Source organism: Danio rerio, chromosome 12 (genome assembly GCF_052040795.2).
Source record: "Danio rerio strain M-AB ecotype USA chromosome 12, GRCz13ab, whole genome shotgun sequence".
Classification (NCBI taxonomy): domain Eukaryota; kingdom Metazoa; phylum Chordata; class Actinopteri; order Cypriniformes; family Danionidae; genus Danio; species Danio rerio.
Window position 1 is genome coordinate 30,853,142 of NC_141032.1, and position 15,099 is coordinate 30,868,240.

At 33.0% G+C, this 15,099-nt stretch overlaps 1 protein-coding gene across 6 annotated transcripts in view; it reads right to left on the reverse strand.

Annotated features, from left to right (window-relative positions):
* Positions 1-202: 202 nt before the first annotated feature.
* LOC100538338 (uncharacterized) overlaps positions 203-15,099 on the reverse strand; it is a 146,846-nt gene continuing 131,949 nt past the window's right edge. For 2 of the 6 annotated variants that reach the window (XM_087276471.1, XM_087276472.1), the window contains 7 exons: positions 8,358-8,432; positions 8,166-8,231; positions 8,006-8,068; positions 6,441-6,510; positions 3,401-3,850; positions 1,899-1,994; positions 203-1,180 (listed from right to left, as the gene is read on the reverse strand). In XM_087276471.1, coding sequence (XP_087132597.1) covers positions 777-1,180; positions 1,899-1,994; positions 3,401-3,850; positions 6,441-6,510; positions 8,006-8,068; positions 8,166-8,231; positions 8,358-8,432 — 1,224 coding nt within the window. In that variant the 3' untranslated portion in view covers positions 203-776. Of the gene's footprint in view, positions 1,181-1,898; positions 1,995-3,400; positions 3,851-6,440; positions 6,511-8,005; positions 8,069-8,165; positions 8,232-8,357; positions 8,433-8,625; positions 8,765-11,826; positions 11,995-13,575; positions 13,884-15,099 lie in introns of those variants that run through there. The other 4 variants (XM_087276476.1, XM_087276475.1, XM_087276473.1 and 1 more) reach the window with 4 other exon arrangements.

Below are 15,099 nucleotides of genomic sequence, written 5' to 3' on the forward strand. Positions count from 1 at the left end.
AATTTCCTTGCTCTGTTAAACATCAAAAATATTTTTAAAAGAAATAAAATCTCAAAGGGGGCTAATAATCCTGACTTTAACTGTATATATATCATATACAGTACATTTCAATGTCAATACGAATGTTTAAAAATTATTTTATGAAAATAAAAATAATTCAAAATTAAAACAGAATATAATAATAATAACAAAGACAATATTTTCATTCATTCAGAAGTTTTATGGCAAAGTAATTAAAAAAAAAAAACATTTGAAATATATGACATAAGGGCACAGGTATTTAAACAAAGCAATGAATAGACTGGACAAGACATTTTCAACCCAGGCTCATTCTGAAAAGGTACCTCAATACATTTCTGGAGAGCGCTTCATTTTTATTTATTTATTTTTTGCAGTCTTTGCTTTCACGAATTCAGCAGAGTCTGCTGTGTATGCTTTTTGACATCTCAAATTTCTCTTGCGAGTGCCAGTCATGCCTGCTGTTCTAGCGTAAACCCACCAGAAGCCGCTGTCGACTGACTGACCAACTGACAAAACGATTGACTGAACGACTGACTGACTAACCGATCGACTGACCCACCCTCCTCCTTCCCTAAACCCAACCAATTGTATTGATTGACCAGCCATCTGTACTTCAGGCTACATAATTTGCAATCTCCAGAAACAAATAAAGCTAAGTTTTCAGAACAAGCCTCTGATAGATATTTTATATACTTCCCAAGTCGAACATACTAGTAAATTTAGCCTCTAATAACCCAGTCGGCTTTTACATCATCTTAGATATTTCTCACCATAAGTAATGAACCCCCAAAAGCGATGGTGTTGGATGCGCTATTGGCCCAAGAGCGGCCTCGATTATGGGTCACATAAACTATCGCCCCCTTGCGCAGAGTCGTCATGTATGTTGAGAGATTCCCAACCGAGCTGGAACCCTGTACATTGCTATGAGACACAGCCACCCAGTAATTATTCACAACAAGCCATAGGTCAGTAGCACCGCTTCCCCCAGTCTGAGTGGAGAAGAAGAACTGATAAACGCCTGACACCGGAGCTCTGAAGATCCCCGTGCGAGGGTTGAAAGCCTGGCCTTGATTTACATACACTTTCCTGAACACAATCTTGTTGACTTTTCCTGCAATGCTGGCTGGGTAGGTAGCAAAAAAATGCACATTTGCTTTCACTATGGATTAGAAAAGGAAAGAGAGGTATTTGTTATTTTTTAAAAAATGGTATATGTCTTTATTCAAGTCTATTTGTATAGCACTTTTCACAATAATTATTGTTTTAAAGCCGCTTTACATTAGTGTATTACAATCAAAGTTAAGAAGCTGTGTATATGTCAGACATTGAAATGATTTAATCATTTAAACTTCTTTTCACACTTATTGATTAATTACTTCACCCAAAACTGAACACCTTCTGCAAATCTAGGTGGCTTTTTTCCTTAGCTGGGCATTGGTGATTTATAAAATGCAAGTCAACACCAACCAACTTACAGTGTCAATTAAAACATATAGAGGTCAAATAAAACTAATATTTCTGGCTCCTGGCTATACATTCAGCTCTTGAGCAACTTTTTATGAACATATTTTATCCAGTCTACAATAAATGTGGAAATCAAATTCTATTCTGAAACCTGATTCTTTCAAACAGTTAAATAAATTCTTGCACAGGGCAGTTGTTTCACTTGAATGTATCACCAAGAGTTGTGATTTATGTCTATTCATTTAACATTCTCTGATTAACTTTTTTCTGTTTGTTCATTTTTACTTAAGTAATGGTTACCATTGTCTTGCAATATACAATGTTACTCACCAAGGACCTGTTTCATCTTAAAATGAAAATAATGGGGTAAAATTATTTTTTAATTTAATTTAATAACAAAGAGAATGACTCACCTCTCCTTTTGTTTTTCTGACACATGTAGGTGATTTTGTCTCTGCTGATGCAAGACTCGCTTTTTTTACATTTTCCACAGACAAGTGTGTTGATGTCTGAAAGCATGGTGTGTGACAGTCAAATATGCGTACAGTGTACAGAAATACCTCAAATTGAATAACATGTTAACTTGATGATCTGATTTAGGCATTCTGTTGATATAACAGTGTAGGTATTTTCATTAGAGTATTAGTGTCTACATAATATCTGATAACAATTTGCTAAAATATTCAACTGACTATAAGTAACACTGCGGGTATGAGCAGTAGAGTATTAAGTAGAGCTCCTACGTGATATCTCTTAACACATTGTTTTATTAATTAATGAAATTCAACTTACTTAGTAAATCCACAACACTCTAAAAAATGCCAGCCTTCACACAATTTCTTCGAGTTGTCTCAACAAAAATCAATTGACTAATTAGCTTTTACAAATTTTAAGTGGATTGAACATAAAGCAGTTAAGTGGTCCACCAATCAATCTTAAGAATTGTGTTGTTTTAACTTATTTTAAATAACTAGTTTGAACAAGCAGCAAAAGTATTTTTGAGTGAAGTATTAGCAGTAGAATATTAGCAAAGCATTTATATAACATCTGTCAACACTTTTTTTATAACTAAAATTCAAAATTTTAAGTAGTACTTTAAGTTATTGGAGTATTAAACTATCTACATTAAAATTAAAGTTTTAGTTAATAACAGAAATTCTAATGACTACATGTAAGTTTGAAAGTACATCAATTTATTTTACGAACTCTATGTTAACAGTGTAAGAATGTTCTCATGACTGTTAGTAGAGGTCGGACCATCAAAATTAAGTGCAACCTAATTTTGTTTTCTAAAATCAGTAATGTGGATGCACACTCAAAAATAGAATAGAATATGAATATATATATATATATATATATATATATATATATATATATATATATATATATATATATATATATATATGTATGTATATATATATATATATATATATATATATATATATATATATATATATATGTATGTATATATATGTATGTGTATATATATATATATATATATATATATATATATATATATATATATATATATATATATATATATATATATATGTATATATATATGTATATATATATATATATATATATATATATATGTATATGTGTGTGTGTGTGACTCCTATGTTTGTGTTCAGTTATTTTAGTTTAAAAGCAATGAAAAAAAATCAACATGAAATTACTGAACCTATATACAATAGTCTAAGAAAAAAAAATCAATTTAGATGACATTTTCAGATGACACTCCATCATCTAAACTCTTCATGTTGACTTACTCTACCAACCCTAACCTAACTGTCTACTAATACTCAAATGACAATTAGATGACAAGTAGTTCCATGTCTTAGTGGGACCATCAAAATAAAGCAGAAACCAATTTTTATATTACTTTAATTTCTGAAATAAATTCCCATCTTACCTGAACAATACGCCAAATGGCAAGCAACTGGTTTGACAAACTTGTAGACGTAGTAGTTTCCTCTACATGCTTTGACTTGAATAGGATTGGACTTGAACATGCAGCAGTTGTTTTTCCAGTTTCCGCAGACTTTTCGAGTGACCACCCCATCCCGAATGCGAGGATGACCACCGTCGAGCCACAGTGGCGAGTGGGTCCCACACTTTTCTACCTTCACACACCTTTCAGGCATCTGGATGGTCTTACCGCGGTAGAAGAGACGGTACCAGCCTTTCCAATCGACTCGGCGGTCACAGGCAACATTTCGGGTGCTGTAGTTTGTGGCTCTCCAGCTCTGGTCCAACGCAGCATAATGAAAGCAGGGGTCTGCTGGGTTTTCACTGTCATCCTCGCCAGAGCCTTCGTCTCCATCCACATTCTGAGTGAAGGCGGACAGAGGATGACTGGTGCCTACAAACATCAGGTTTCAGATTTAAAAATGTGGGGTCACCACAGCAGAATGAACCACCAACTTATCCAGCATATGTTTTGACACAGCAGATGCCCTTCCAGCTGCAACCTATCACTGGTAAACAGCCACACACGCTCATTCAAACACATACACTACGGACAATTTAGGTTACCCAATTTACCTATACCATGTCTTTGGACTGTGGGGGAAACCGGGGCACACGGAGGAAACCCACGCAAATGCGGGGAGAACATGCAAACTTCACACAGAAATGCCAACTGACCCAGCTGAGGCTCGAACCAGTGACCTTCTTGCTGTGGGACGATAGCACTATATACTGCACCACCGCGTCACCCAAGGAATTTTAAATTCATTCATTCATTCATTCATTCATTTTCTTGTCGGCTTAGTCCCTTTATTAACCTGGGGTTGCCACAGCGGAATGAACCGCTAACTTATCCAGCAAGTTTTTACGCAGCGGATGCCCTTCTAGCCGCAACCCATTTCTGGGAAACATCCACACACACATTCACACACTACGGACAATTTAGCCTAACCAATTAACCTGTACCGCATGTTTCCTGTACCGGGAAACCGGAGCACCCGGAGGAAACCCACGCGAATGCAGGGAGAACATGCAAACTCCACACAGAAACGCCAAATGAGCCGAGGTTCGAACCAGCGACACAGCGACCCTCTTGCTGTGAGGCGACAGCACTACCTACTGCGCCACTGCCTCACCCATGAATTTTAAATTAAATTAAATTAAATTAAATTAAATTAAATTAAATTAAATTAAATTAAATTAAATTAAATTAAATTAAATTAAATTAAATTAAATTAAATTGACAAGTAGACGTAGTAGTTTCCACTACATGCTTTGACTTGAATAGGATTGGACTTGAACATGCAGCAGTTGTTTTTCCAGTTTCCGCAGACTTTTCGAGTGACCACCCCATCCCGAATGCAAGGATGACCACCATCGAGCCACAGTAGAGAGTGGGTCCCACACTTTTCTACCTTCACACACCTCTCGGGCATCTGAATGGTCTTACCGCTGTAGAAGAGACGGTACCAGCCTTTCCAATCGACTTGGCTGTCACAGGCAACATTTCGGGTGCTGTAGTTTGTGGCTCTCAGGCTCTAGTACAACGTAGCATAATGAACGCAGGGGTCCAATGGGTTTTCACTGTCATTCTCGTCAGAGCCTTCGTCTCCATCCAATTTAGCTTACTCAATTCACCTATACCATGTCTTTATGGGGGAAACCGGAGCACCCGGAGGAAACCCACACAATCGCAGGGAGAACATGCAAACTCCACACAGAAATGCAAACTGACCCAGCCGAGGCTCAAACTAGTGACTTTCTTGCTGTGAGACGACAACACTAACTACTACACCTAAATGTTAAATACTACATATTAAATTAAATTAAATTAAATTAAATTAAATTAAATTAAATTAAATTAAATTAAATTAAATTAAATTAAATTAAATTAAATTAAATTAAATTAAATTAAATTAAATTCAATTAAATTCAATTAAATTCAATTAAATTAAATTAAATTAAATTAAATTAAATTAATTTTAAAAATGCCCATTTTAACAAAACAATGCTAAAGAAAAACGGAATAATTATATTTATAAGTAAATAAATAGACAAAATGAAAATATAGAAGATAAAATAATAGTAAAATAAAATACATAAATTTAATTCTGACATACCATAACTCACAATGCAGTTTAAAGAAACATCAATAAAATCCAAGTAGGGAATCCAAACTTGATAAAATGGCACAGTGGACATATGAATGAAACAGGAGAGGAATTCTAAGGGAATCATTTGCCTAATAATATTGTGCCACCCTTTCAAGTTTGTCACTGATCAAGTTTATCAGTATATTTTTCCTGGCAGCAAAGGCTAAAATGTCAAATAAACAATTAATGAGTTTGTCAGACAAACGTCCAACTGGAAGACCTAAAATTAAAAAACAATGGATCAAACATACGGCACAAAAAATTAACTACTTTTGACCAATAAATTTAATTTAATTTAATTTAATTTAATTTAATTTAATTTAATTTAATTTAATTTAATTTAATTTAATTTAATTTAATTTAATTTAATTTAATTTAATTTAATTTAATTTAATTTAATTTTTTAAATTTAATTCAGTGCAATAATTATAGAAATTTTTATTGCATTCTTATGAAAATTTTTGCCTTTTTCATGTAATCTTTGTGATCGATTTGTCTGTGTTCATGTTAAAAAACAAGGCAAAAGAATTTTTTTTAAAGGCAAAAAAAATAGTTCTTCTCAGGACCTTAATTGTACATAGAAAATTGTACATGTGAGTGATTATGGCACACAAGATCACAATAAAACAAATAAAACCTCCTTCTAGCCTCAAGTATATTGAATAAAGTACATTTTACAAATTTATCATTTAAAGGCAACATTGGAATGCAAACAAACAGTAATATATATGACTGAAATATTTCAAATAAATGTGTATTGGGTAGTTGTTGTTCTCTTTTAATCTGTGTAACTTTTATATGGTTAAAAAATGGGGTTAAAAAATAACTTACCAGTTTGTAGTGATGTCAAATTCAACTCCACATCTGTATCAATAGGGTTTTGTGAACAGTATGGTAATACCTACAAAATAAAACAAAAAACAATGATATAATTTTCGCTGGTCGCTGGTTTGAGTCTCTGTGGAGTTTTCTCGAGGTGCTGTGGTTTCCTTCACAGTCCAAAAACAGGTGGTATAGGTGAATTGAATCAGGTGGCCATAGTGTATGTGTGTGAATGTGAGAGGGTTGGGTGTTTCCCAGTACTGGGTTGCAGCTGGAAGGACATCCGCTGTGTAAAACATATGCCGGATAAGTTGGTGGATGAATTAATAATTTTCTGATGGAAATAGTTTAATCTGTCTCATTCATTCATTCATTCATTCATTCATTCATTCATTCATTCATTCATTCATTCATTTTCAGCGTAGTCCCCAGGGGTCGCCACAGCGGAATGAACTGCCTAATCTGTCTCACATTGGATAAATATAAATACATGGAAGCATATGTAAACTTTTTTTAAAGTACTTAGTCTCTCTGCTCATAAGCTCCATGCAAAATAGGCAAAATGTTAATCATAAAAAATAAGTATAATTCAAATTGAATGTATTTGTAATTTTTATAACTATAATAAATTTACATAACAGATGTTTTAACAAACTTTCTTTTAGTCCTGCTCTTCAGAAACTACACAAAATACTTCCATACAGAAACAAGTAAAATTTCCCCTAATAGTTCAGTTTATACATTTTACCATCTTAATGCATTATATTTTACTCTTAATACGTTTTACTTGCTTCTTGAGCATCAGTAATGTTTTCACCTTTACATACAGTAATTGCATTTTTCAGCTGGATTCAGTTTAAAAAGATTTTTTTAAATCTCAAACATATCTATTCATTCATTCATTCATTTTCTTGTCGGTTTAGTCCCTTTATTAATTTGGGGTCGCCACAGCGGAATGAACCGCCAACTTATCCAGCAAGTTTTTATGCAGCAAATGCCCTTTCAGCTGGAACCCATCTCTGGGAAACATCCACACACACATTCACACACTCATACACTACGGACAATTTAGCCTACCCAATTCACTTGTACCGCATGTCTTTGGTCTGTGGGGGAAACCGGAGCACCCGGAGGAAACCCACGCGAATGCAGGGAGAACATGCAAACTCCACACAGAAACGCCAACTGAGCCAAGGTTCGAACCAGCAACTCAGCGACCTTCTTGCTGTGAGACAGCACAACCAACTGCGCCATTGCTTCGCCCTAAACAAATTTATCTGTTGGTGAAATATGCAGAATATTCTAGAAAAAAAATTAGAATGTGCATGGAGGATTTTTCTGAAAAATAGTTGAACAAGGACTCATGAACAGCAATTCCAGTAATGGCACAGCATTCAAATTCAAGGTTATAAATGCTTTCAAACAAATAAATTCTAATATTTCAGTTTTAGGTAAAACAAATAAAAAATGAGCCTGTTCTACAGTAAATTTATAAACATTGTACACAAAAAATTTATTAACATTCATTATATAATTGAATTATATACAGTATGAATTATATTAATCATTGTTACCTGGCTCAAGGCTTCTTGCTTTTGTTTCATTACTGATTGTTCTTGTTTCAAGCTTTCCATCTCCTATTTACAGTAAATACACAGAGAAATGAACAATAAAAAATCCCAGTGTCCTTTTAATCATTCAAATGTTTTCCACTTAACAGCACCACTAATGTACCTTATACACTATAGCAAGTTGTTCCTGCAAAGGCTGGTCAAGTGCATTCCAACGTTTGAATGTATACTGGAACACAATTTAAATAAACATAAAATATTAGTTATTATATAAAGCTGCGGTTTAAGATTGTTTTTAAATGTTGGGGATTTTAACTTTATCATCAATTACATTAACCAACTCCATCATGCTTACTGAAATATCTCTGTTCTCATTGCAATCTGCACAGATTACCAACACAGCAAACAGGTGGAAGCATAAGGAAAGCATCTGAAAGTGAAAAAGAAAAAGAATATTCAACTGTGCATTATCTGTTTAAATACATTTAAAACAAAGGTTAATAATAACAATAATAAAGTGCCTCATTTCATTCACAGGTAGTGAGATTAGAACTGCACTTTGAGTATTTATTAGTGATTTATTAATTTAAACTTTTACAAATTGATACAGGTTTGATGCTTACCTTTTCACAAAGAGCAGCTCTCTGTGTCTTACAGTATGCAAGTATATTGAATAGAGTTCATATACTGCACCAGATTATATGTGGACACTAATGCTGTACAAAAGGAAGTTGCTAGTTTGACTTTCACACCAGTATTGTCATGGGATATTGGTGGCAGTGTTCACAAATAAGGTGCTAACTTGCACATGAAAAATGGCCGCAGGCGGTTTTTGAGCTGATGGGGTCAGCAACATTTTGGTCGAATTTTTGTTTGTTTGTTTCATTTGCATACATGCAGCATTAGAGAAATGTGCACCAAGGATTCAGCCATTGTATAAATGACTTTTAACACATACATGTATCTTTTAAAATGAATATATTTTTACATGTATCAATAAATATATATTTAAAATGTTAAAATGTTAAAATTAAAGGACATTAAAATATTTACTAAAAATGCCACTGAACAGTATGACTTCATTCTTAAAATATAAATAAACTAATAAATAAATTAATAAATGAACGATAAATAAATAAATAAAATACATAAAATTATTATTATTGTTGTTGTTATTATTATTATTATTATTATTATTATTATTATTATTATTATTATTATTATTATTATTATAACACAAAGCACTTTTATCACACTACAGACAATATAGTAAACAAACAAGCGTTTATTCAAAGAGCATTTTTAACTAAACAAACATTTCAAAATGTTATTAGTTTATGTGACAGATCGGTCTAGCCATGCAAATAATACAGTGCAGTTACTCTCACACTGAAACTCAACACATTATTTAACTGTTTGAATTTTTGCTTTCGTAAGTATCGTTCAAAACCCAAATGGCAAGTCGATGGTTAAAGCGACAAAACAACTTGCATTATCAGCTAAACAGTTAACAAGTATGCTAATACTACTAGCCTACTATTACTTTTTGTTCAGACACACATTATTATTGACACAATATCTAAAATAACACGTTAAATCAGTTTAGTTTTTGTTGTGCAATCTATTAGGAATAAGTTAATAAATAAGATGTTCACGTTTCAGAATTAAGCAACGTGGTGGGGAAAGTGTGGTCATTTGAGGAAGATTTGAAGATTTAAAAAGTATAGGCTAAAAGATACTGTGTGTGTAGGCAACAGTATAATGTAAGTTATGCACCAATAGCTGTTGTTCCCTTGAAATTAAACTGCCAGTGTCTTCTACAGAAATGATGCAGTAGTTCGCTGAAGAAAAATCTGCAATAACAAAAGCCACCACAAGGTGGAGACATGTAGCCTATTTCAAAACAGGTTCTTAAATTTTCCTAGTCAAGAACACGAAAATCAAAATGCTTGTAAAGAGAATCCATCCATCCATCTTTCTATCTTTGCTAAAATAGCAACAACTGAAAATGATGCTGAAATAAAAATGCTATAATGTTTAAAAATATTCTTATATTTTAAAAAGAATATACAAATATCAAAGGAAATATTTGAAAAATAAATCATATAAACTTTTTGGTTGTTGTTAAAGTCTCAAGAAGAAGTTTTCTTTGCACCTGGTGTAAAATCATGGGGGTGAAATATTAAAATCTCAACAGCAATTCCATTGTTGCCTAAATGCATACTTTTTTACATTAACACAAATATAATGATCACAAAAATTAAGAATGCACAAGATTTTAATAATTATTGTACTGCTTAAAATAAAATACAATTTTTAACAAATAAATAAACTAAATTTAAAGCTAAACTACACATTAAAATAAAGCTTTAAATTAGCAGTTTTCTATATTTTGTGATTCCAGGTTTTATTTCATTTTTGCTTGTTTATTTATGCTTTTGAATTAGATTATATGATCTTGAGCTTTCGTCCAACTACGTTTAAACTTAAAAAGCAACTTCTAATAACATTTTTAATAGTTTAAAGTGATATATTGTCTGGGTTGGTGTATATTTCTATACAAAAACCTTGTTTAAAACAACTGCCAGTACATTTTCTGTTATTTTACAGACTTTTTTCTCTATATATTATTTCTTAAACATTATATTATTTTAAAAAACTAAAATGTCAATAAAAGTTACATTGTTAAGGCAGAATTGCTAATGTTAATTTTCTACCTGATCAAAGATTTATGTTACTGGGGGATGAATCTGTTCTTCTGCTCCATTAAAGGAAGAATAACTTGGACTTTACATTGACTGAAAATAATGACTGAAAAATAATGATGAAAAAGTATGGCTCTTCATTGTTTTATTCTTTTATATGTCATTATTGTTTGTTTACTTGTTTATGTCCTCTTATTTAACATATCAGCTTGATGTTTTACAATTATGTTTATTTAAGTGTTCTGTCTTGTGAGGGTGGGAATGAGAGGAGGGTGGTTAAAAAAAATGTCTACATGCATACTGAAGTGATTCTCTAAATTGTTAATGAGAAAATAATACATTTATTGATTTTACAAAAAGTTACTTTGTTTTACGGTAAAGTTGAATTTTCAACATCAAAAGGTAACAGAGAAGATTAGGGTAACAAAATGCAAATCACAAAAAATAATTGTGAATCATAAAATACGGAAGCTGTAAATTAACAAATATGTTTACAGCGTAAACATCTAAATAATTGTATTAATTATAAATAATAATTTATTTAAAAAGGATTAAATTCCAAAACAATTTTACTAAAACTTTAATCAAAAATGAAAACAGAAAAAAGAAAAGTAATTTAAATTAATAAGCAGAAAACACAAAAGTTACTGAATGATACCAAACCTACACTGAGCTCAGTAAAGTACTTCAGTGTAATTGCAGGTTTAATGAGCCTGGCAGGACTAAAAGACTTCACTGCTGCCCTATTAACTGATTCAAACTGTTTGAAACAATAAAACCGAATCAACTCTTATGTAATCTCATCTGCCCACATTAACACAACAGAATCAACAAGAACATTGTGTTTCTGATCTCATTCCTCAACTGTAAAAACCATGCCACACATCATTCAGTAACGCATAACAGCGTCTGACAGCAGCTTCAGCTCTCACTGTCAATAAAGCAATGAGCAGTCAATGGTGTGATTAGATAAGACCAGTCCATTCAGTACAACAGTCCAGCCAGCAAAACAACACACGCATGGCTGCAGTCTTTTACATAAGCGGCATCAGTAAACACAGCCGAGGGGAATGACAGGCATGTTAGAACGAAAACAGCCACTGGGATGTGTTTGCATACATTACACAGGCCTTCACTCCACCCGACGACCCTCCATCTCCACTCACTCACAAAGCAACACGTACAGTCCGTCGTTTATGGCCTGTACTTTTCCTATCAGGATTCCTGGAAGTGGCCTCGCAATTACACGTCTCTGTAGATTCTCTCACATGAGGCTTCAGGCTTCAGCTGTGGAACAAAGGAAAGCCATCTGTTTCAGACCTGTTTCATTGTTTGTGGAGTAAATCAATATCCTGATCATATTTTCATAAAAATCATGATCTTTTTTTTCATATTTTTTTTTTTTATGCTATATTTTTAACTGTCTAAATTGACTTTTCAGTCGTTTTTTATGAATATATTTTTTACAATTCTTGCTATATTAACAAATGTAAGACTTTAAGCTTAATAAATTAATAATTTCTACTAATATGCTAATAATTAGTCACAGCTGTGGAACATGGAAAACCATCAGTTTCAGGCCTGTTTTTACAAGAGTTTTATTATTATGCATATTAATATGCTGATCATGATCTTTTTTTCATGTCACAGCTATATCACCCAGCAGCCCAAGACTGGTTACTCACTGAAGCTGAGCAGGGCTGAGCCTGTCAGTACCTGTGCAAATAGTATATAGTGCTGTTTTGAGCAATTTCAGGAAGTGTCGCCAAAATCAGACTTTTTTTGCATTGAAAAACTGAACAGCGTAAACTGTCATAATGAAAACATGACAAAGCCATTTGACTATCTTGTTCATAAACAATGGTGTTAGGACTTTTCATTTTGTTGATACGGACACTTTGATTGACATGAATACTTGCTTTTGAGGAATGAGCTATCCATTTTGAGCAAGTGACACGCTTTTGCAGGTTATCATCTTTTGCAGTTTGTACTAATTGTTTTAAGAAATGCAGAATTTGTTGTTGTGCAGATATGCACTAGTGTTGTGAGAAACGCACCAAAGCGGCTGAGAAAAACTGTAAATGAAAATAAAATAAATTATATATATAGTGTAAAAAAGTGAGTAAACATGTTGTCTTAAAATTAACTGTGCATAATTGCAAATTTTAAGCTACAGGTCAACTTAACAGTTTCAAGTTACAACAGGTTTACTCCCTAGTTACGTTAAGTAACTAATCACATTTTGATAGAGATAGATAAGTAGGCAGGCAGGCAGTTAGACAGACAGACAGACAGGCAGATAGATAGATAGATAGATAGATAGATAGATAGATAGATAGATAGATAGACAGACAGACAGACAGACAGACAGACAGACAGACAGGCAGGCAGGCAGGCAGGCAGGCAGGCAGGCAGGCAGGCAGGCAGGCAGGCAGGCAGGCAGGCAGATAGATAGATAGATAGATAGATAGATAGATAGATAGATAGATAGATAGATAGATAGATAGATAGATAGATAGATAGATAGATAGATAGATAGATAGATAGATAGACCTATGGATGGATGGATGGATGGATGGATGGATGGATGGATGGATGGATGGATGGATGGATGGATGGATGGATGGATGGATGGATGGATGGATGGATGGATGGATGGATGGATGGATAGATAGATAGATAGATAGATAGATAGATAGATAGATAGATAGATAGATAGATAGATAGATAGATAGATAGATAGATAGATAGATAGATAGATAGATAGATAGATAGATAGATAGATAGATAGATAGATAGATAGATAGATAGATAGATAGATAGATGTAATCTGATACAGTAATGTTGGCACTATGATTTAAAGTTTACCAGTGTGTGAAACATTCCAGAGCCTCCTGCACGTCAACAAGCTTACTGTCTATCCTTACATGGAGTACGTGCTTTATGGTAGGTGATGCAGTAAGCAGAGCACTTGTTTATCAGGCAGCTCTTGAGAAGGTTAATCCATCAAGAACACCGTGCTCTCTACACACAAAATGATCCTGACGTTACTTTCACATTTCCATCAACCGTTTTTTTTCCCTGCACATCTGACCTTCATCAAGTTCATGGTTTCTTCGAGGTTTGTTGTTTCATTCATGACTTCTGTTGTGCTCCAATGACTTCATTTTCCATCTGACCTTTAAATGGGCTGTTGTTTACTATGAAAATGTAACCTTTGTCCTACTGGGCAAAGAATCAGAGTGTAACGTCTCCTCCACACATTAATAATATACAGTATATTCTGTATATAGTTTACTTTCCCAATACTGGTTAAAACTGCATAAAAAATATGCTGGAATAGTTGGTGGTTCATTCCACTGTGCCAACCTCTAAAATAGAGACTAAGCCGAAAGAAAATGAATGAATGAATGATTGAAGTTTACTTCCTTATTTAAACTTAAATAATATGAATTCGGTAACACTTTACAATAAGGTTCATTAGTTAATGCATTTACTAACATGAACTAATCATGAACAACACATGTACAGCATTTATTAATCACAATTGAACATTTACTAATGCATTATTAACATCCAAGTCCATGCTTGTTAACATTAGTTAATGCACCATGAGTTAACATGAACTAACAATGAACAACTGTATTTTCATTAACTAACGTCTACTAACATGAATAAATACAGTAGTAGATGTATTGTTCATTGTTTGTTCATGTTTGTAAATGCATTAATTAACATTAACTAATTAACCTTATTGTAATGTGTGACCATGAATTCTATAATTAAAATTAATTAAAATTGAGTTGCCACAAATAAATGATTTATGTGTTTTAGCATATAAAACATCTAGAGTACTTGGGTCACATACAATAAGGATCCAATAGTGTATTTACTAGCATGAACTAAAAATTAACGATAATTGTGCAGCATGTATTAATAATCATAATTCAACACTTACTAATATTAAGTTTACTTTACAAGAATCATTCCATTAGTGTTATCTACCAGTCACAAATTAGCCGGTTGTTGACTAGTGTTATAAAAATAAGCTGAAAATAAATACTAAGAAAATAGAAGAGATGGTTTTTGACCTAAAGTATATAGGCGACCATGCATGACCATTCTATTACTCAGTCAGAGACCCGAGTCTGTGGGCATTTACATTGACAGTTCTTTTACATGGAAAACACACATAAAGTGGGTTTGTTCTTGTTTACACCAAAGACTGTATTTTTTTTTTTACAGAGGTTTCTTCTCTTTGGAGCTATGCATAGTGTCATTTTATAAAGCTGTTCTTGAAAGCATTGTCAGCAGTGGTGTGAAGTAACAAATTACAAATACTCAAATTACTGTAATTGAGTAATTTTTCTAAGGAATAGTAATTTACAAAGG